The following is a 23,241-nucleotide window of genomic DNA, read 5'->3' as shown; positions in this document are numbered from 1 at the left end:
GGGAACAGGTTGTAGTTCCTAGAATACAGGAAGAAAAAGATTTTTGCTCCACCAGGAGCAAAACAGAAACAATGCAGTGACATGACGAGAATCTGCATATCTAATTGTATGCTACATAGTTGTAAGTCAAATTTATGTATGGGATAGCCAAGATGATTGTCTATAAAATTATGGTAGTCTCACATTCAAAGCAGTAGTGGATTGTGAAATATGGAGCCTGAAAATCAAAAGTTGAAAACATTGTTACCCTTTTGCTTGTCACTGTTAGTTCATCAAGTTTAACCTATAGCCTAACATGTTGATGCAGGAGAAGAAAAAACCCAATGAGGCAGATGCTGATTGCCCCATACTAGTGGAAAAATTATTTTACAACTCCACATACGGCAATCAGGCAAGTTTCCTGGATTAAGTTCTTTGATATTCCTATCAAAGAAATTAATACCATAACGTGTAATATTAGATTTCTCAAGAAAGGCGTCTGGGTCTTCTTGAACTTTTGTAGTGAATCAATCATTACAACATCCTGTGGTATAAAGCTGTCACGGGGGCTTAGTTCAACTAAGGCTGAAATACCTGGGGCCCCTGTGGTGTCCCTTTACTAGGGGAAACCCTGTCTGACCCTCAACCCAGGGTTTTTGCTGAAGGTGCAAATGCCTGAGCCTCCGACCTTTCCTTATCTCCTGCTCAGCCCTGCACTTAACCCTCCACCCTCCACCCAGTGAGAAGTCACCACCAAAGCTCCCACACAAATAATGACAGACAGGGAGAACTTAAACTGCACTGCGCCGCACACACACAGGAATAAACAGTAATGTGAACAGGGCACAACTAAACACAAATATGGGAAGGAGAAAGGATAACGACGGATCATACGACACCAGATATGAATCTCTCTCTCTTGAACACGTCCACTCCAGACCGGAACCACTTGGTATGAAACACAAGCTATAATCGGCGACGCCCATAGGCCAGCATGACTATTTAAAGACCGTGGGCGTGACTAACCATCCAACCTGGTCTCCAGCAGGATTAACCCCCGAGAGCCTGAAGATCAGGCCGGCGCCACTGAGGCTATAGTGGCTGGAGGTGGAACTACCTCTGCCTGCCGGATGCTGTGGTGTGAACAGCGTCCGACATGACAGTACCCCGTCTTCTACGAGGGACCCCAGGGCCCTCAAGACTCATAGGACCCGGCTTGTCCGGATGACGACGGTGAAAAGAACTGACCAGCCGATCCGCATGTATGTCTGAGGCTGGAACCCAAGACCTCTCCTCTGGACCATACCCCCGCCAGTGCACCAAATACTGAAGAGTACGGCGTACTACTCGAGAGTCCACTACCTTGGCGACCTCGAACTCTAACTCGCCATCCACCATGACTGGAGGTGGCATCGGCGTCGTGTCCACCAAGCCTACCACCTTTTTCAATAAAGCCCTGTGAAACACGTTGTGTATCTTGTACACCGCGGGAAGTTCCAACCGATAAGCTACTGGGTTAATGATGGCAGAAATCCTAAAAGGCCCAATAAACCTTGGACCCAGTTTTAAAGAAGGGATTTTGAGTTTTATGTTCTTCGTAGCTAACCACACCCATTCACCCACACACAGGTCCGGACCTGGCACGCGTTTACTGTCAGCCACCCGTTTGTACCTGGCACTCATGCTCAACAAACGCTGTTTCACCCGCCTCCAGACTGATGACAATTGGGCTCCTAGCTGATCCTCCTCCGGGACACCCCCGGAGTCACCCTGACGTAAGGTACAAAACTGAGGATGTTGACCGTACACACAAAAGAATGGAGACTCTCCTGATGACTCTTGGCGGTGATTATTTAATGCGAATTCGGCCAGAGGAAGGAAAGTAGACCACTCCTCCTGGTTGTCGGACACAAAGCATCGTAAATACTGTTCAAGATTTTGGTTCATGCGCTCAGTTTGTCCATTAGACTGTGGATGAAACGCCGATGAATGTGACAACTTGATCCCCAACCTTGAGCAAAAAGCTTTCCAAAACCTCGCCACAAATTGCGTACCCCTATCAGATACTATGTCAGACGGTACTCCGTGGAGTCTGACCACCTCCTTCACAAATACCTGAGCCAACGTCTTAGCATTGGGCAAAGAGGACAACGCCACAAAATGCGCCATCTTTGAAAAACGGTCAACCACCACCAGGATGACCGTGTTCCCTGCCGAGGCTGGCAAGTCAGTGATAAAATCCATGGAGATTTCTGTCCATGGCCTATTGGGTACCCCCAGAGGCTGTAGCGTGCCAGCAGGACGGGTTCGGGGTGACTTAGCCCTAGCGCACGTGATGCAAGCTGCCACGTACGAGACCACGTCCTGCCGGATTTTGGGCCACCAGAAACGACGCGATACCAGCTCTAAGGTGCCCTTCACCCCTGGGTGACCAGCCAGTACCGAATCGTGGTGTTCCTTCAACACCTTAGGCCGAAGATGCAGGGGTACAAATGATTTGTTGGCGGGAAGTCCTGGTGGTACCTCCTCTTGGGCCTCGGCAATCTCCGCCTCTACCTCAGTCGTGAGAGCCGAGACCACTACCCCTTTCTGGAGGATGGGTACCGGCTCTTCCCGAGGTTCTCCCCCCGGAAAACACCTAGACAAAGCATCCGCCTTGGTGTTTTTAGCCCCGGGACGGTACGTCACAAGAAAATTGAAACGAGTAAAAAACAATGCCCAGCGAGCCTGCCTAGGAGACAGACGCTTGGCCGACTCCAGGTAGAGCAGATTCTTATGGTCGGTGATAACTGTGACCTGGTGAGCCGCCCCCTCCAAGAAGTGTCGCCATTCCTCAAAAGCCAGTTTGATGGCCAACAACTCCCTGTTGCCGATATCATAATTCCGTTCGGCCGGCGACAACTTCTTGGAGAAGTAGGCGCATGGATGCATCTCGCTCAAGGACGAGCCTTGAGACAGTACTGCCCCCACTCCCACCTCCGACGCATCAACCTCTACCACAAAAGGTTTAGACACGTCTGGTTGCACCAGAATGGGGGCTGAAGCAAAACTATTCTTCAGACGCTCAAATGCACGTATAGCCACCTCAGGCCAGTTCGCCAGATCGGCACCCTTCTTTGTCATGTCCGTGAGCGGTTTGGCGACAGTCGAAAAGTGTTTTATAAATTTCCTATAATAATTCGCAAACCCAAGGAACCGCTGGAGTGCTTTCAGACTCTCCGGCCTCTCCCATTGCAACACCGCTTGCACCTTAGCGGTGTCCATTTTAAAACCAGCTGCGGACACAATATATCCCAAAAAGGGCAACTCCTGGACAAAAAATAAACATTTTTCCAGCTTAGCATAGAGCTGGTTCTCCCGGAGCAACTGTAACACCTGCCTAACATGCTCCAAATGAGTGTCCCGATCGCTAGAATAAATGAGGATATCATCCAGGTATACAATCACAAATCTCCCCAGGACATGAGCGAAGACATCATTAATAAAATGTTGGAAAACGGCAGGCGCGGTGGTCAACCCAAACGGCATAACCAGACTCTCAAAATGACCCTCAGGAGTGTTAAACGCCGTCTTCCACTCATCCCCCTGACGGACCCTTATGAGGTTATACGCCCCCCTGAGGTCCAGCTTGGAAAACCATTTTGCCCCCGCTACCTGGTTGAACAAATCCGGGATCAACGGCATTGGGTAGGGATCACGGATAGTAATCTGGTTTAACTCTCGGAAATCCAGACACGGGCGTAACCCCCCATCTTTCTTCTTAATGAAGAAAAACCCCGCGGCTACAGGCGAGGACGAAGGCCGGATGTGACCTTTGCTCAGACTCTCCGCGATGTAGTCTTTCAGAGCTTGTCTCTCAGGACCAGAAATATTAAACATCCTGGCCTTAGGTAATTTGGCCCCGGGTTTTAACCTAATAGCACAGTCATAGGCTCTATGTGGAGGCAGTTCTGAGCAACCCTTCTCAGAGAAAACATCCGCGAAATCCTGCAAAGCCTCCGGCAGGCTGGGCGTCACGGCGGACACACATGTGGCCAAGCAATTGTCTTGGCAGAAACCACTCCATTGTACTATGTCCTGAGTTTTCCAATCAATTACCGGGTTGTGCCTGGACAGCCATGGAAAACCCAGGACCATTTGAGCTGGGAGATTACGGAGGACCCTACATGTAACCGACTCAGAATGTAGGACCCCAATGTGGAGTTTCACCTCTGCCACAAACTCCGTAATCTCCCCTTGAGGGAGGGGAACAGCATTAATGGTCACCACCTGTATGGGGTGAGGAAGTTTTTCAATCTTAAACCCGGCGGTGTGTGCAAACTCCTCATCTATGAGATTGGTGGCAGAACCGCTATCCACAAACACTGATATAGGTAGCTCTCTGCCGGCGATAATAACCTTGGCAGGGAGCATACATTGAGATACCATCATGGAGGATATGCATACGCTCAGTTGGGTCTCCTCCATACCCTCTGAGCTTAACAGTTTTCCGCCGGTGTGACCCTCTTAGGTAGTACCGGGCAAACGTTAACATAATGACCTCCTTTACCACAGTAGAAACATGCTCCGGACTTCCAGACTCCCGGAGCGCGAGGCTGAACCTGTGCCACGCCAGCAATCTGCATAGGTTCAGGGGTCTCATCTACTTCAACCACACCTGCACCTCTGTTTTCCCCCAGAGGTAGCGTCTCCTGTGCCCCCTGACGAAAACGGCGATCAATACGTATCACCAAACTCATGGCAGACTCCAATGATGCCGGAGTCTCATACATCAGGAGGGCTTGTTTCACCCTCCCTGATACCCCATGAATAAACTGGCTCCGCAGTGCTGGGTCATTCCACTGTGTGTCTACAGCCCAGCGGCGAAATTCCGAACAATAGTCTTCTGCCAAGCGCTCCCCCTGGCGGAGGGCGCGGATTTTAGATTCCGCTAGAGCCAGTCGGTCAGGGTCATCGTAAATGAGCCCGAGGGCAGAAAAAACATTATCGACCGAATGAAATGTAGCAGAGTCAGGTGGTAAGGAAAATGCCCATGCTTGGGGGTCACCACTCAGTAATGACAACACCAGCCCTACTCGCTGGGCCTCATTACCTGAGGATATTGGCCGCATGCGGAAGTATAATTTGCAGGCCTCCCGAAATACGACAAATTTGCTGCGATCGCCTGAAAATCGTTCTGGCAGCGGAAACTTCGGCTCTGCACCGATACCTGCAGATGCCGTTTGCACCTTTGCTACTACCAGGCCCTGCTGCTGAACTGCCCCATTCAACTCGGAGACCTGTATGGACAGCGCCGCCAACTGGCGGGTTATGGAATCTAATGGATCCATGGACTCCTGAAAAAATGTGGGCCGATTATAATGTCACGGGGGCTTAGTTCAACTAAGGCTGAAATACCTGGGGCCCCTGTGGTGTCCCTTTACTAGGGGAAACCCTGTCTGACCCTCAACCCAGGGTTTTTGCTGAAGGTGCAAATGCCTGAGCCTCCGACCTTTCCTTATCTCCTGCTCAGCCCTGCACTTAACCCTCCACCCTCCACCCAGTGAGAAGTCACCACCAAAGCTCCCACACAAATAATGACAGACAGGGAGAACTTAAACTGCACTGCGCCGCACACACACAGGAATAAACAGTAATGTGAACAGGGCACAACTAAACACAAATATGGGAAGGAGAAAGGATAACGACGGATCATACGACACCAGATATGAATCTCTCTCTCTTGAACACCTCCACTCCAGACCGGAACCACTTGGTATGAAACACAAGCTATAATCGGCGACGCCCATAGGCCAGCATGACTATTTAAAGACCGTGGGCGTGACTAACCATCCAACCTGGTCTCCAGCAGGATTAACCCCCGAGAGCCTGAAGATCAGGCCGGCGCCACTGAGGCTATAGTGGCTGGAGGTGGAACTACCTCTGCCTGCCGGATGCTGTGGTGTGAACAGCGTCCGACATGACAAAAGCTTTATAGTCTCACTGGTCCAACAGTAAAGAATCCATAGTCTCACTACTCATACAGTAAAGAACCATAACTTCACTGCTCCTACAGTAAACAATCTGAGTCTGTGATTATGATAAAACCTTCTTTCTTCTAGAAATAGAGGATGCCCCCTCATCAACATTTCAGGCTTAGGTGTAAAATGAGCATTGAACGGATCTCTGTAAGGCCAGGTTCACATAGCATTAACCAGCCCTATCAACGCATAGCGTTGACGGGCTGCGTTAACGCTATAACATAACGCGATATGCCTTATGCTATACCGCTAGCGCTGATGAATCATCAGCGCTAGCTGTGAGGGAGCCTCAGACGCTGCAGGCCACGTCCGAGACTCCTTCAGTGCTTAACGTCACATCGCGAACGCGTGCTGCTTTACGGCATACGTCGCGATGCACTACACAATGGTGGTGTATGGCAGCATTAACGAACTGCCATAGCGCAGTGGGAACCCGGCCTAATGTCCCCTCATGTATTTGTACATTGTAGATTGCTCCTAAGGCCTCTTTCACACTTCAGTTTTTTACAATCAGTCACAATCCACCAGGTTTTGAAAAAAACGGATCCTCAATTTTCTTTTGAGGATCCGTTTTTTTCCCCATTGACTTCCATTAATGGCGGATTGTGACGGATTGCCGTCCGTTGCATCCGTTTTTTTGGCGGATCCGCCAAAAGTTGCTGTCCGTCACCATCCTCAAAGATTTCAAAACGGAGCTTGCAACGTTTTTTTCTCTGGCGGATCCTCCAGACACTCATTTAACCCGAAATATCTCTCTCTCTCTCCTTTTCCAGGCTGCGATTCCTTTAAAATTCTTCATTTGTTGGATCCGTCAAAAAAAACGGACGGGTGGCATCCGTTGTCATCAGTACTAAAACGGATCCGCCATCCGTCCTTTTGGAGGATCCTGACAGATGCAAAAAACTGAAGTGTGAAAGAGGCCTAAGCCTTTGTTTTTCCAATCTGAATAACACACAGACTACTAAAGCATATTCACACGGGTAGTGTACAAACCAGGGAGACAAATATCTGAACTTGACAGATCCCTGTTCAGACTAGGAAAAACCCTGCTCTGACCTTGGTCTGTCACTGCCTGATCACAGTGGTTGACACCCTAAGGAGCAAGGGGGAGTACAGGGCCTAGTAAGAAAAGGTTACAGAGTATACTCAGTCACCATGTATGTCCATGATTTTCCAGGAAGCAAGAGGGGGCCGCAGAGAACATGTCTTGTCTATATATGTCCAGCTAGAAAGAGGTGTGTCCAGTCCCAAGGGTGGGGGTTGATGTGACTAATATATTGTCCACTAAAGGGCCTGTCACACTAAGCGATATCGCTAGCAATATCGCTATAACTTGTGACGTTATAGCGATATTGCTAGCGATATCGCTGTGTCTGATACTTACCTACGACCCGCTCCCCCGCTGGTTATCGCTGATCGCGCGAGAACGTCCAGGACTCTTTCTGGTCGACAGCTTCCTGCGGCGCTTCATGTGGAGAGACGAACGACGAGCGTGGAGCCGGGCGGGAGGACGCAGGATCGCCTGGTGTGACAGGTAAGTAGCGATCCCCGTCCACAGCGATGTCGCTGGTGAGATTTGCCTGTGTGGCAGCTCACTAGCGACCACTTAGCGATGCACCAGCGATCCTGACCGCGTCATATCGCTGGTCGGGATCGCTGGTACATCGCTAAGTGTGACAGTACCTTAAGATACATCCCCTCAATCCTGAATGAAGCCTATTTTACCAGCACATTGCTGGCCTTTCTTTGTCTTAAGGAGCAAGCTGAAAGAGGACATATGGGGGAATTATATATATACAGTGGGGAAAAAAAGTATTTAGTCAGTCAGCAATAGTGCAAGTTCCACCACTTAAAAAGATGAGAGGCGTCTGTAATTTACATCATAGGTAGACCTCAACTATGGGAGACAAACTGAGAAAAAAAAATCCAGAAAATCACATTGTCTGTTTTTTTTCATTTTATTTGCATATTATGGTGGAAAATAAGTATTTGGTCAGAAACAAGCAATCAAGATTTCTGGCTCTCACAGACCTGTAACTTCTTCTTTAAGAGTCTCCTCTTTCCTCCACTCATTACCTGTAGTAATGGCACCTGTTTAAACTTGTTATCAGTATAAAAAGACACCTGTGCACACCCTCAAACAGTCTGACTCCAAACTCCACTATGGTGAAGACCAAAGAGCTGTCAAAGGACACCAGAAACAAAATTGTAGCCCTGCACCAGGCTGGGAAGACTGAATCTGCAATAGCCAACCAGCTTGGAGTGAAGAAATCAACTGTGGGAGCAATAATTAGAAAATGGAAGACATACAAGACCACTGATAATCTTCCTCGATCTGGTGCTCCACGCAAAATCCCACCCCGTGGGGTCAGAATGATCACAAGAACGGTGAGCAAAAATCCCAGAACCACGCGGGGGGACCTAGTGAATGAACTGCAGAGAGCTGGGACCAATGTAACAAGGCCTACCATAAGTAACACACTACGCCACCATGGACTCAGATCCTGCAGTGCCAGACGTGTCCCACTGCTTAAGCCTGTACATGTCCGGGCCCGTCTGAAGTTTGCTAGAGAGCATTTGGATGATCCAGAGGAGTTTTGGGAGAATGTCCTATGGTCTGATGAAACCAAACTGGAACTGTTTGGTAGAAACACAACTTGTCGTGTTTGGAGGAAAAAGAATACTGAGTTGCATCCATCAAACACCATACCTACTGTAAAGCATGGTGGTGGAAACATCATGCTTTGGGGCTGTTTCTCTGCAAAGGGGCCAGGACGACTGATCCGGGTACATGAAAGAATGAATGGGGCCATGTATCGTGAGATTTTGAGTGCAAACCTCCTTCCATCAGCAAGGGCATTGAAGATGAAACGTGGCTGGGTCTTTCAAAATGACAATGATCCAAAGCACACCGCCAGGGCAACGAAGGAGTGGCTTCGTAAGAAGCATTTCAAGGTCCTGGAGTGGCCTAGCCAGTCTCCAGATCTCAACCCTATAGAAAACCTTTGGAGGGAGTTGAAAGTCCGTGTTGCCAAGCGAAAAGCCAAAACATTAATGCTCTAGAGGAGATCTGCATGGAGGAATGGGCCAACATACCAACAACAGTGTGTGGCAACCTTGTGAAGACTTACAGAAAACGTTTGACCTCTGTCATTGCCAACAAAGGATATATCACAAAGTATTGAGATGAAATTTTGTTTCTGAACAAATACTTATTTTCCACCATAATATGCAAATAAAATGAAAAAAAAACAGACAATGTGATTTTCTGGATTTTTTTTCTCAGTTTGTCTCCCATAGTTGAGGTCTACCTATGATGTAAATTACAGACGCCTCTCATCTTTTTAAGTGGTGGAACTTGCACTATTGCTGACTGACTAAATACTTTTTTTCCCCACTGTGTATATATATATATATATATATATATATATACACACACAAAAAAACATTCACTATACACATCTCTATGTAAAGATGTACATTCCCTTCTACACACCCCATCACACAACTTTTGGGTGTTTACACATAGGGTATAATAGGGTGAGAGAGGGAGAGCTGACAAGGAGCAGGGGCTCCACTTCGCAAATTTAGGGTGCCAACCTCCACGGCATGGTAGAGAAAGTGGGTGAGACTGATTAAGGGCTAGCTCCCTACACTTCCCCTTTGTTATGATATCTGATCAAATTGCTCCCTTAATCCCATACTTTTTACTGTATTGAAATAAGTTGGTAAATAGTAGGAAGGTCTTTTTAATTGCTTTGTGAGACACAGGGGTCTTCAGCAAACCGCTGCCTGTCATGACAATCCATCGGTATCCCACAATTGCGCTGCGGGCACTGATGAGGGGTTAGAACAGCATGCCCACCTGCTGGAGTGCGTTGAATGCTGGTGTCACAGATTGACAGTGGCATTTAACAGGTTGTAATGACCAGGCCGAGCGATCCCTGCTCTCCACCCCCACACGGTGTCCGCAGCCAAAGGAATTATTACACACACTGGTCTCAAGGATAACAGTTGCATTTACCTCAGCAGTAACAGGAAATTTATCTTGGAACAAATAAGGAACAGTCTTTCATGGGTAGTCCAGAAATACAGTTCACACGTAGATGCTGAGATGTGATTGGGGTCTGGAGCTTTAAGAGCACAGGACAGCGTCTCTTGGTAGTTTACGAAAGGAGGTAGATGCAGCAATTAGAGGTTACAGACCTGTACTTGGGGTTAGTTCCACAGTGAGTCACGGCACATGCACAAGTACATATAGGCGAATGAAGAAATTTGCGGTGAATCCGGACAGACTTTAAAATGAAGTCTGTACAGGTTAGAGATGGAACCCAGGCTCTTAAGCCTGTAGGAGACCTTGTAGTGAAAACAGCCTCCACGTGTTTTCTGCTCTCTCTGAAGGCATGGCCAAGACTAAAGAGAATTCTAGACTTATCTTGACAAGCCTGGAAAACAGCTAGTTCTACTGACCATGTGACTAGCAGCTGGCCAATAGGACACCAAATTCACATCTCAGATCCTTAGAAAACACAATTATAATAAGTCATTGTACGCTTTCACCATTAGATGGTTCCACAACACAGAAAATGAGAAATGCTACTGAGGAACACCTTGAAATAAAACACACATGAGAAATGCATTGAGTCTAAAATGGAGGTGACTAGAAATGGATAATTACAGCTTACAAATGCAGGGAATAAATGTAGAGAGCCAGTTAGAGAGTGAGCTGTAATATACAGAAGCTACTCACAGTCCAGGGTTACTTAAAGGGACGGACACACTCTGGACCAGGTCACTACAAGGTTAAGGACAGATGATGGCTGAATAACACAGGGCATCATCCACTGGGAAAGATGCGGCTCGGTGTGCGAGTCCGCATTAAAGGCAGAGAGACAATTTATGAAGGACAGTCTGTGAAAAGTTGACATTAAATGCCTGTCACTTGTCACTAAAACTGAATTAACCAATGGCGATTACACAACTCAGGAATATAAACAAGAAAACACAAACTGTGATTAAGTACAAGTTACTCCCTTCTAAACTCCTGGAATCCAAAGTCACTGAATCACAAGTCAGACTCTAAGGCCTGTTTCACACTTCCATTTTTTTTAAGTCAGTCAAAATCCGCCAATTTTCGAAAAAAAACTGGATCCGCCAAAAAAGGGGCGGATCCTTTTTTCCCCCATAGACTTACATTAGCGGCGGATCTTGACTGACGGTCGTCCGTCCCACCCGTTTTTTGACGGATCCGTCAAACTTTTAGCGTCTCACGGGCGGATAAGACGGACTCTGCAACATTTTTTCGGAGCGACGGTCCGCTAATTTATATTGCGCATGCCCGGCAGATTCGCTGGAGCAGGGCTTTTAACCCCTGAGTAGCATTCCGGGACAGCCGTGCAAAGAAAAAAAAATTCTCTCTCTCTCACTCGTTTTCCTTTAAATTTCGGTCACTACCTGCTAAGGCGGATCCGTCCAAAAACGGATCCGGTGGCATCCGTTTGTGTCACAACGCTGACGGATCCATTTTTTAACAACCTGGCGGATTTGGACTGACGTCAAATAACTGAAATGTGAAACAGGCCTAAGCCAAACCACACTTAGGAACATATCACTCTCAAGCTTTTTCACTCGCTATATCACATGCTTTAAATAGAGTTGCTTTTCTCTTGATTGTAATATAACCTTCAATCCACTGCTGATCTGCCTTCATACACGTTGACACGTGTGCACTCTAGCATGCAGCATAAACCACTGCTCTGTTTCCAAAATAAGCAGACTGTTCTCTGTAGTCTAACTTGTTTATTGGTGAAGAGTATAGAACATGCGGTAAAACTATAAAGAATACAAACGACATGGGTAAGTATTGGGCAGATGATCACACAGCTAACACAATTACAGGAAGTACTCGTAAAGTGTGTTTAAACTTTACACAGAAACACACAGGTGTCTAATTACATCGACTGAGCACTGGCTGCCATACAGTTAATAACCTCTCTGAACAAAATTGCATTGCAAGAAAGATATTAATCTTACCAGATATGCTTTACTCAGATAACAAACTCAAGTAGGGGAGTTAACAGGAGGACAGATAAACACGTGTGTCCTTATGAAATACAAGAAGAAAATGGCATCTTCCTTATCCCAGAATACATTGCTTAATTATGACAATGCATTGCTTCAATCCCAAGTGCAACACTTCTGTTAAAGAAACAAGCTGTAAATGCTATTTAAGACAGCTATAAATTCAGCCACCACTAGATGGTGCTAACTAAACCAGAACGTTACAAACATATTTGCCCTGTATTCAGAGGGCAGAACAACTGCAATGTCTGCAAAATATTACACTGGTCTAACAGCTCTCGGTCACAGTTATGGACTGCTAGACCTGCCATGATTAGGCCGTGGTAGTATTCCCCACCAGGCTTATCATGGGAGTAATGTCTGTATATAATATCCATTTTTTTATTTGCAGGGTGTATCGTCGTGGCCCAGAACCAGGGTCTGAGCTTCATGAAGGTGAACACATCATCCGATATACAGCGTATGACAGTGCCAACAATCGCGCTAGCTGCAAATTTAAAGTAAAAGTACAAGGTAAGAAACAAACTGAATTCCAGGGCCGGAGAGCCGGACATTGCATGGCATGATTGCCACTAACTGCTTTTCCGCTTGTCTTGCAGTCAGACGCTGCCCTCATCTTTCTCCACCTCTTCACGGCCATATCACCTGCAGCTCTGCTGGCAACAACTACGGAGCGAACTGCAAATATGACTGTGATGGTGGCTATGAGCGCCAAGGCGCGGCCACCCGGGTCTGCCTGTACAGCCAGCAGTGGGCCGGATCCCCAGCCATTTGTACACGTCAGTAATTCACCACGACTGTTTCTATCACAGCATAGAACAGCCTGTGAATTATATAGGGGGATTCCTGGAATTGCTTTTTTCTGAAATGACAAGATCCATTAACTTCACATATTTCTGTTTTTTGTTAGCCATGAATATCAACGTCAATGGGAATTCTGCAGCCAGCTTTGTAGACCAGTTCTTTGAGAAGCAGCGGCTGCTGATTATTTCCTCACCCAGCTCCTCGGACAGATACTACAGAGTTCAGAGTGAAGCTTTGCAGGTATGCACTGCTTTATGTTTAATGTACAGGATTTTAGTGTATACAGCTCGAATATATAATGTCCGGTGTGTTTGATGTATGGGACAATCTCTCCTCCATTCACATCCACAGTCAGGACTCTGGTGATTGTGGAAGCTGCGAGGAGACGTGCTCAGCAGCATCTGAGCAATCAGTTCAATCGTTTTTTTTATATCAGAATGCATAAGAAACGTCATAGAAATGCAGATTAAAAGACGTGAGCGCCTTTTCTCAATAATCACTAGAATTCGCCATTGATTGGAATACACCTTTAAATGCTGCAATATGTTGCTCAGAATTGCAATGTTCCATAAGAGGGTCATCTGGCCATTTCATCTAGGATGAAACTGGATGGGAGGAGACACAGTTTCGATATTAGAAAAAACTTTTTGACAGGGTGATCAATGAGTTGAACAGGCTGCCACGAGAGGTGGTAAGTTCTCCTTCAATAGAAGTCTTCAAACAGAGGCTGGACAGACATCTGTCTGGGATGATTTAGTGAATCCTGCTTTGAGCAGGGGGTTGGACTAGATGGCCCAGGAGGTCCCTTCCAACTCTATCATTCTATGATTCTATCATCATTGGTTACCCCATAAATCTCTCCAGGGTCTTAAATCTTGATCCTAGTAAATCGCCCACACTATGTAACAAGATATTTACTTACATTTCTATCCTGACTCTTGGATGTACAGAAGTTCCCTGTCCTGTGTGTGCCGCATCTTGAGTTCACAGTTTTCCTACATATCGTATGTGGCATATCGTATGTGTGCGGCGATGTGCCGTATGTGGGTTGTATAAACTCAGCATGAGGAGTCTGCATCACCTACATTGATGGGGATGTGATTGTTTACATGTAGGTCACACAGGAAAGTTGCACTGAGACATTTGTTTTCATTCGTTTTCCAGCTGTTAGGAAATTTCCAACATGTACAGCTAAGATAACTTGGGTGTCTCCTGTTCATAATTATATATGTACACAGTCACCAAACATCCAAAGTCCAGGAGTACAATCACTTGTACCCTACTTACTGTCACTTCAAATTTCGGAATAAATTCATGGACTTTTGTGCGCTGCCAGATAAATTCACTAGTCCAGTTTATGAGAAAGATTAATCCATTTATTTCCCAACGCGTTTCGAAATGTATACCATTTCTTCTTCAGGGGATGACATGTATGATCAGATAGAACTGTCACAGATTATATACACCAAGAATTCAAAAAACGGCGCCAAAGGGTCACATGTCATGAGAGATGACATGTGACCCTTTGGCGCCGTTTTTTGAATTCTTGGTGTATATAATCTGTGACAGTTCTATCTGATCATACATGTCATCCCCTGAAGAAGAAATGGTATACATTTCGAAACGCGTTGGGAAATAAATGGATTAATCTTTCTCATAAACTGGACTAGTGAATTTATCTGGCAGCGCACAAAAGTCCATGAATTTATTCCGAAATTTGATGTTTCAAGCGGTCGCAGAGCTGACCTTTGGACGTGCAGCAAGCAGATTACTGATCCCACATGCCTGAACCTCTCCTAAAAAGGGTGAGTAAATTCTAATCTATTTCTCCTGAAATAACCCGGATAAGACCCTATTGCGCTTTTTTGTTCCTTTAGTTTGAATACTTACTGTCACTTGGCATGCCCGAGACCCCTCACCAGGATGATTTACAGCACTACAGGCAGGATAGGCAAAATAGGAGCAGCGCCGACCTAAGCAGCAGTCCATTGGCACAGAAGTCATAGGATAATGGGCGACTATATGACCATGGGCATAATACCTTCAACAGATGCTGTCCCGAGATGTACACCTTGAACTCAGCTCTGAACCAGTCAGAGATTTTGGAGGCACCACAGGTGATGTTTCAGTCTCCTTATTTTGGGCATCAGCCCCCTTTTGGGAACCCCAGTATGGTGACTTCCCCTTTCATGCCCCAAGGAATTTTTGACCGGTGGGTACTTCTCCACCAAGCCATTTGCATTCTGAGAATCCCCCTGGATGACCCAGCATTTGGCAGCAAGTGGATGAACCGGTCCGGTCAATCACAATTTACTCTATCATTTGGGCTGGGGAACAAGTCTGCGGCTTTAGCCATTTTTGCACCAAGTGCAGAAGGTCGAATAACTCTGACCTGGGAGGCTTATCCCTGGGATAGCCCAAATTGTGCACCAATTGTGCCCACACTGTGGAGCCAAGATCTTTGCCTTGAGTTTGCTATAGTCCTTGGCATACTGTAGGTCAGATCATAATCTGCCTTCTGCAGCTCCCCAAAGAAATATGGTGCCAGTACCTCTGCCTACTTCTCTCAGTCCATCATCCTATCAAACACCATCAGGAATGCCTCATTGTCATCTCCCAGAGTCATCTTTTGCAATTTTGCAATGGCCCTCTTACCACCTTCCGCAGCTGGGACTGGTTACTTTGGCTTGAGGATGGTGTAGTCTTTCTGATGCAGACCGCTTCCGCCAGGAGCGTCATCTATTCCTGCTGTTGTTATTGCTAGGGCAGTTGAAACTGTTGCATTAACAGTTTATTAGTTTCTCTCTAGGCTGGCTGTTGATGCATGTTGGTCTGGACCAGCTGATTGATTAGCTCCTCCATGTTTCAAGCCTGTGCCTGCATAGCTGGACAAGCCTTCACCTGACACGTACAGACTTTGTGTAGAGCTGGCATCCCCGCTGATCTCCATCCTCCACTCCCCCAGCAGAGATGCTGACTTACTTGCTGCCCCGGCCCTCGCTCCATGTTTCATTCTGCTGCTGTGGTCTCCCCGAGTCTGTGTACGGCTGGTAGATCCCAAGGCACTCCACTTAGGGTGTGCGAGTGCTCCCAGTCTCTTAAAGAAATAGTTTGCACCATCCTAAAGTGCCCCAGCCAGAGATTGGAAGACACTTATAATTTAAGGCACCTCCACCTGTTGGGAGGTGACAAAGCAACGTGTTCATTCTGACTTTTGCATGTTTGCTAGTTCTCAGGTCCCTTGTTCTAGTATACCAATCTGTACCTGCCTTCATCTACCGTACCTGCCTGTATTCCAGCATTTCCTTTCTCCACTTGCCATGCCTGCTTGTATACCAGATGTACCTGCCAGAATTTGCCGTGCCTGCCTGTATACCATCCATACCTGCCAGCAACTGCCTTCCTGAATATGAGCCGTGCCTGCCTGTACCAACCAAGCCTTCCCATTCCTGAACCTTCCAGTTTCTTGCCTCTTGGAGGGTCAGCTGCCGTATGTCCGAGGCCTGCCCTCGAATAGCATCTGGCATCCATCTGGAGCCAAGTCTAACCACATCATCAGGGGCTCTAGCAAATAGTCAGGTGTTCACCTAGTGATGTTCCTTCAGGGTCTCCTAGATCCATGACACAGTGGTTCCACTACCACGTATGTTACAGATTGCTCATGTCATGGAGCCCACTAGTTCTCAATCTTCTCCAGTCTCTGACCCGGGAGCAGACATACCGCTTGTCCAGCTGCACTGGGGTCCAGAGGTGGAGGAGGGCCCCTGCAGGGCAGCTAACAGTGAGGGCAATCTGGCCTGTTTATCTGACACCGAGGCTCAGGGGAGCCCCTGGCCAGATTGCCTTCTTGTGCAGTGGGCAGGGAGCAATCCCTGTGGCTCCACTGCCTACAGGAGAAAATTGCAATGGAGCGGAGCTGTAGGGATCCATTCTGCTCCTGTCTGACACAGCAGCATGGATGGATAATGTCAGCATTCAGCGCGAGGCTGTGTCAGAGAGACAGCTGCTGGCGATGAAGATGCTGTGAGGGAGTGTGTGGAGAGCTGAGTGGTGGTGTGTGTGTGTGTGGGTTGTGGAGAGGGCAATGATGGGGGTGGTGGGTGAGAAACCAGTAATGGAAGTGGTGGAAAGGGCAGTGATGGGTGATAGGGATGGTGGGGGAGAAAGCAATGATGGGGCGGTGGAAAGGACGATAATGAGGGTGGTGGTGGAGAAGGTAATGGTGGAAGTGGTGGAGAGGGAAATTATAGAGGTGAAGGGGAGGGCAATGATCGAGGAGATGCAGGGGGAGGAGGAAAATGAGGGATGCGGGGGATTGTTATGGCAGGAAGGGGGACTTATAATGGATTTACGAACAGGGGGAGGTGGAGGAAACCGTTATATATGGATGTGTAATGAATTGGGTGGTGAAGGGTGCTACGCCCCTGATAGTGTCCTCCCCATCTCACAATTCATTGTGACGCTATCTTGAACTTACAATTTATTGGGGAGTGGGAGAGGAGGCGATAAGGTGCATGGGACCCTTTATAATGAATTGAAAGGTGGGGGAAGACGCTATTAGGAACTTGTAATGAATTGGGAAGTGGCGGAGGATGCTCAGTACCTCTTAGCGTCTTGTCCCACTTCCAAATTCATTTTGATGCTATCAGGTACTTATAGTGAATGATGGGGGCACAGGACAGGGACTAAGGCTATGTGCACACGTTCAGGATTTGCAGCAGAAAATTCTGCTGCATGTCCTATTGTGTTGGCAAGAAGAAAGTTGCATAAAGTACATTTATTTTTTTCCCCACATTTTTCCATTGTTACGTATTTTTCCCCATTAGTATGGTTGAAATACACTGCAAGAATTGACATTATGTAGATTTTAATCTGCTGCAAATCTGCAAGGAAAAAATAATTAGCATGTGCATGAGACTTGGGGGATCTCATTCACGTTTCCTGTACTGTTAGACCTTGCATATATTCCGTGCGCACATAGCCTTATAGGTAATTGAGGTAATTGGGGAGAGTCACAGACTAAATAATTTATATTATTGGGCGGCAGAGATTATAGCTAATGTGGGACACAGTGCTGCTTATCACTTTATATTTTTATTGGTGTGTGGCTAATAGTATATTAATGGTGGGATACATATCTGTATTCAGAGGAAGACACATGTACAGTGCCTTTCGAAAATATGCAGCCCCCTGGAACTTTTCAACCTTTTCCCACATATCATGCTTCAAACATAATGATACCAAATGTAAATTTTTGGTGAAGAATCAGCAACAAGTGGGACACAATTGTGAAGTTGAATGAAATTTATTGGTTATTTTAAATTTTTGTGGAAATTTAAAAACTGAAAAGTGGGGCGTACAATATTATTTGGCCCCTTTACTTTCAGTGCAGCAAATTCACTCCAGAAGTTCATTGTGGATCTCTGAATGATCCAATGTTGTCCTAATTGACTAATGATGATAAATATAATCCACCTGTGTGTAAACAAGTCTCCGTATAAATGCACCTCCGCTGTGATGCTCTGTGTTTCAAACAGAACCCTGAGACTATCATGAAGACCAAGGAACACAACAGGCCGTGATACTGTTGTGAAGAAGTTTAAAGCCGGATTTGGATACAAAATGATTTCCAAAACTTTAAACATCCCAAGGAGCACTGTGCAAGCAATCATATTGAAATGGAAGGAGTATCATACCGCTGCAAATCTACCAAGACCCGGCTGTCCCTCTAAACTTTCATCTCAAACAAGGAGAAGACTGATCAGAGATGCAGCCAATAGGCCCATGATCACTCTGGATGAACTGCAGAGATCTACAGCTGAGGTGGGACAGTCTGTCCATAGGACAACAATCAGTCGTACACTGCACAAATCTGGCCTTTATGGAAGAGTGGCAAGAAGTAAGCCATTTCTCAAAGATATCCATAAAAAGTGTTGTTTAAAGTTTGCAACAAACCACCTGGGAGACACACCAAACATGTGGAAGAAGGTGCTCTGGTCAGATGAAACCAAAATCAAACTTTTTGGCAACAATGCCAAGCGATATGTTTGGCGTAAAGGCACACAGCTCATCACCCTGAGCACACCATCCCCACTGTCAAACATGGCGGTGGCAGCATCATGGTTTGGGCCTGCTTTTCTTCAGCAGGGACAGGGAAGATGGTTAAAATTGATGGGAAGATGGATGGAGCCAAATACAGGAACATTCTTGAAGAAAACCTGTTGGAGTCTGCAAAAGACCTGAGAATAGGACAGAGATTTGTCTTCCAACAAGACCATGATCCCAAATATAAAGCAAAATCTGCAATGGAATGGTTCACAAATAAACGTATCCAGGTGTTAGAATGGCCAAGTCAAAGTCCAGACCTGAATCCAATCGAGAATCTGTGGAAAGAGCTGAAAACTGCTGTTCACAAACGATCTCCATCAAACCTCACTGAGCTCAAGCTGTTTGCCAAGGAAGAATGGGCAAGAATTTCAGTCTCTCGATGTACAAAACTGATAGAGACATACCCCCAGCGACTTGCAGCTGTAATCGCAGCAAAAGGTGGCACAACAAAGTATTCAGTTAAAGGGGCCGAATAATATTGCACGCCTCACTTTTCAGTTTTTGAATTTCCACAAAAATTTTAAATAACCAATAAATTTTGCTCAACTTCACAACTGTGCTCCACTTGTTCTTGATTCTTCACCAAAAATTTACATTTGGTATCTTTATGTTTGAAGCATGATATGTGGGAAAAGGTTGAAAAGCTTTAAACTTCTTCACAACAGTATCACGGCCTGTTGTGTTCCTTGGTCTTCATGATAGTCTCAGGCTGAGTGCAGACATACTTTTTGACCCTGCGGATTTTTCCACGCAGAATGGAATAAATCCGCAGGTCAAATGACCTGCATTTTTCCTGTGGATTTCTTCCATTTTTCATGCGGTTTTCATGCGGTTTTTGTGTGGTTTTCCATCGCGGTTTTCCCCCTGCGGATTTGGTGACAGGGGAGATGGAAAACCGCACAAAAGAAGTAACATGCTGCGGATTTTGTACTGCGGGAAAACCGCGCGGAAAAATCCACAGCGCCTGCACAGCGGTTTTTTTTTTACATAGATTTTAAGGCTACTGTACATCACAATGCAGAAATACAACGTTTCTGCGCAGTAAAATCCGCTGCGGATCGGCTGCAAATCTGCATCGTGTGCACACAGCCTCAGGGTTCTATTTGAAACACAGAGCATCAAAGCGCAGGTGCATTTATATAGAGACTTGATTACACACAGGTGCATTATATTTAGCATCATTAGTCATTTAGGACAACATTGGATCATTCAGAGATCCACAATGAACTTCTGGAGTGAATTTGCTGCACTGAAAGTAAAGGGGCTGAATAATATTGCACGCCCCACTTTTCAGTTTTTAAATTTCCACAAAAATTTAAAATAACCAATAACTTTCGTTCAACTTCACAATTGTGTCCCACTTGTTGTTGATTCTTCACCAAAAATTTACATTTGGTATCTTTATGTTTGAAGCACAATAAGTGGGAAAAGGTTGAAAAGCTCCAGGGGGCCAAATACTTTCGAAAGGCATTGTATGTATACAATGTATGTGGCCTTGTTATTTTCAGGGCTGCGACGATCATTGTGACGAGTCAAGTCGTGGATGGGAGATGTTTACATGAAGGTCTGACCAGATAGAGAAGAAACAGGAGAAAGCGTCTATGATCAGACAAGACGTCAGCAGTAAGTGCCTGGATGTAGGTATAATTCTGTATCTGCACTGTGTGACTTGGAGTGATAGTGTTATCTGTAAAATCACTTATTCTACAATCTCACATTTGTGTGAAATGTCTGTGTGCTTCCAGGTTTTTTTATCGGATGGAACACAGACTCAGAGTTTTATACATACATGAAAATTACGAATCTGAGCATGAGATCCGTGAGGGTCAGAGAATGTCCTGTTCTGATCCAATTTTGAATTTTAAGGATCAGCATAGGACATGCTCAAAGCATCTGTAAAATCTTGCAGTACACCAACACTGCACACAGATACAGGAATGTAGTCTTATTATGTATAGTACAGTTCCTTAGTATATAGTATACTCGCTTATTATGTATCGCACAGTCCCTCAGTATATAGTGTGTGCCTATTATACAGTATGGAGCATGATGTGTGGCCATTATACAGTATGGAACATCATGTGGGGCCATAATAACTGTTTCAAGCACTATGTGGGGCCATAATACTGTATGGAAGGCAATGCAGGGCCCCGTTATACTGTATAGAGCACTATGTGGAGCCTATTACACTTTATGCAGGATTGTGTAGGGCCTATGTTAGGCCCATTACACTGTATGAATGACTATGTGGAACCATGGTACTGTATGGAGGACATTTTGTGCACTTTATACTGTACTAGATTATGCCCCGATGCTATTGCATCGGGAGGATGCGATAGCATCACACCTCTTGCCATGTTAACCCTCAACACACACACTCCTCTCACCTTTCACCATCTCCACTCTTTCACTCCACATACGACCCCTTCTCTCACTCCGTCTCTCATACTCACGCTGTCATCGCCGCTACTCCACGATCCCCGACATCTTCTTCCGCCGGCGCCATCCTGGATCCAGACGTTGTCCACGCCGGCGACATTTTGGATCCCGACGTCCTCCACGCCGGTGACATGTTCTTGCGGCGACGCCATCTTGACTATCGCGGGATTTCGCCGATCCAAAATGGCGTCGCCGCAAGAACATGTCGCCGGTGTGGAGGACGTCTGGATCCGGGATGGCGCCGGCAGAAAAAGATGTCGGGGATCGTGGATCAGCGGCGATGACGGCGTGAGTATGAGAGTGAGTGGAGATGGTGAAAGGTGAGAGGAGTGTGTGTGTTGAGGGTTAACATGGAAAGAGGTGTGCGGTACCGGAAGCTGCTTAGGGCATTTATTATTATAGATGGAGAGCTGTGTGGGGATTACCTTTGGAGAATCACACTGTAATTGGGTCATCATTCTTTGTTGGGGGAATTGAGGGAGAGGGATAAAGTAGGGTCATCATACTGTGTATGGAGGAATACTGTTCATGTATCCTTTATATATTTATATCCGGCCATTGGGACATATGCTTTTTACTGCTGTTACATAACATTATATTATTCCACTATAATTCCAAAAGTTAATAGTTTTATTTGATAAGGAAAAACTTACTCAGTTGTAGACATATTTTTTTTAACAAATATCAAGGTTGGCCTGCGACTTTGTCAAAGCTTTTAATTTTGGCCCTCTGTGTATTTAGTTTCACATCCCATGCTTAAAGGGTTTGTTCTCATCATGATAAAGGGCTACAATTGCAAAGAGGTTGTAAAAAGCAAATTGGCAATTTTACTTTAAAATATAATCCCCCTTCATTCTCAAGAACAGACCTCCACTGCAATCGGTGGCTAGTACCTTAGGCTTGGAGTGAGGAGTGCAGGGCTTACAAGCTCTTTGCTATAGCACGCTAATGTAGGAGTTGTTTTTCTAATCTAAAACCTCAGTATTCCGGTTATATTGCCGTGTTGGCACTTTGCGATGAATAAGTGGGTTTTAGATTGCATAAATGGTTCATTCTTACTCACAAATTATCTATATCAGGTCACATCCAGGAAACTAATTACAAGATTGTCTCCAGATGGTGCAGGACACCAAGCCGCATTCATCACATGTATCCTAACATAACAAATAAGTGTTGGAGATGTGACTCCACTGTAGGTAACATGATCCATATTTGGTAGTCTTGCCGCCGAATATCCAAATTGTGGACAGGATTGTTTGAGCTCTTCAATAAATTATTCTGCACTAACTTCCTGAACTCTCCAGAAACAGCTTTACTATCAATATTCCCTATATCTATTTCTGCCATTAACCCCTTCCTGATATCCGACGTACTATCCCGTCCATGGGACCCGGGCCCCTATGCCCATGGACAGGATAGTACGTCTAGCGCGATCAGCGGCGCCCACGTGGTGAGCGCCGCTGATTGCGGCCGGGTGTCAGCTGATTATCACAGCTGACACCCGGCACAATGTGTCAGGGGCGGTCACGGACCGCCCCGACACGTTAACCCCTTGCACACCGCGATCAAACATGATCGCGGTGTACCGGGGGTTAAAGGGAAGCATCGGCAGGGAGGGGGCTCCCTCCGTGCTTCCCTGAGCCCCCCACGACAGCGCAATGTGCAGCGCTGCTGCGGGGGGCTCCTTTCCTGCAGGCCCCCGAATCCAAGATGGCGACTGGGGCCTTCGGGGGCCTGCAGGAAGCTGGCTTCCTCAGTGCCTGCAAAGCGCAGTCATGAGGAAGCCTTCTGCACTGCCTGTGACAGATTG

At 46.3% G+C, this 23,241-nt stretch overlaps 1 protein-coding gene across 4 annotated transcripts in view; it reads left to right on the top strand.

The window, feature by feature from the left end:
- SRPX2 (sushi repeat containing protein X-linked 2) overlaps window positions 1–23,241 on the top strand; it is a 112,200-nt gene that overhangs the window by 73,750 nt on the left and 15,209 nt on the right. For 3 of the 4 annotated variants that reach the window (XM_073589832.1, XM_073589830.1, XM_073589831.1), the window contains 3 exons: window positions 12,472–12,593; window positions 12,680–12,859; window positions 12,991–13,124. In XM_073589832.1, the coding sequence (XP_073445933.1) occupies window positions 12,472–12,593; window positions 12,680–12,859; window positions 12,991–13,124 (436 nt within the window). Of the gene's footprint in view, window positions 1–12,471; window positions 12,594–12,679; window positions 12,860–12,990; window positions 13,125–20,500; window positions 20,616–23,241 lie in introns of all 4 variants that reach the window. The other variant, XR_012234867.1, reaches the window with a different exon arrangement.

The sequence above is a fragment of the Dendrobates tinctorius genome, unplaced genomic scaffold (genome assembly GCF_039654945.1).
Source record: "Dendrobates tinctorius isolate UK_male_01 unplaced genomic scaffold, ASM3965494v1 ptg000114l, whole genome shotgun sequence".
In the NCBI taxonomy this organism is placed as follows: domain Eukaryota; kingdom Metazoa; phylum Chordata; class Amphibia; order Anura; family Dendrobatidae; genus Dendrobates; species Dendrobates tinctorius.
Note: the sequence above shows the minus strand (reverse complement) of the source record. Positions and strands in the feature narration are given on the sequence as shown.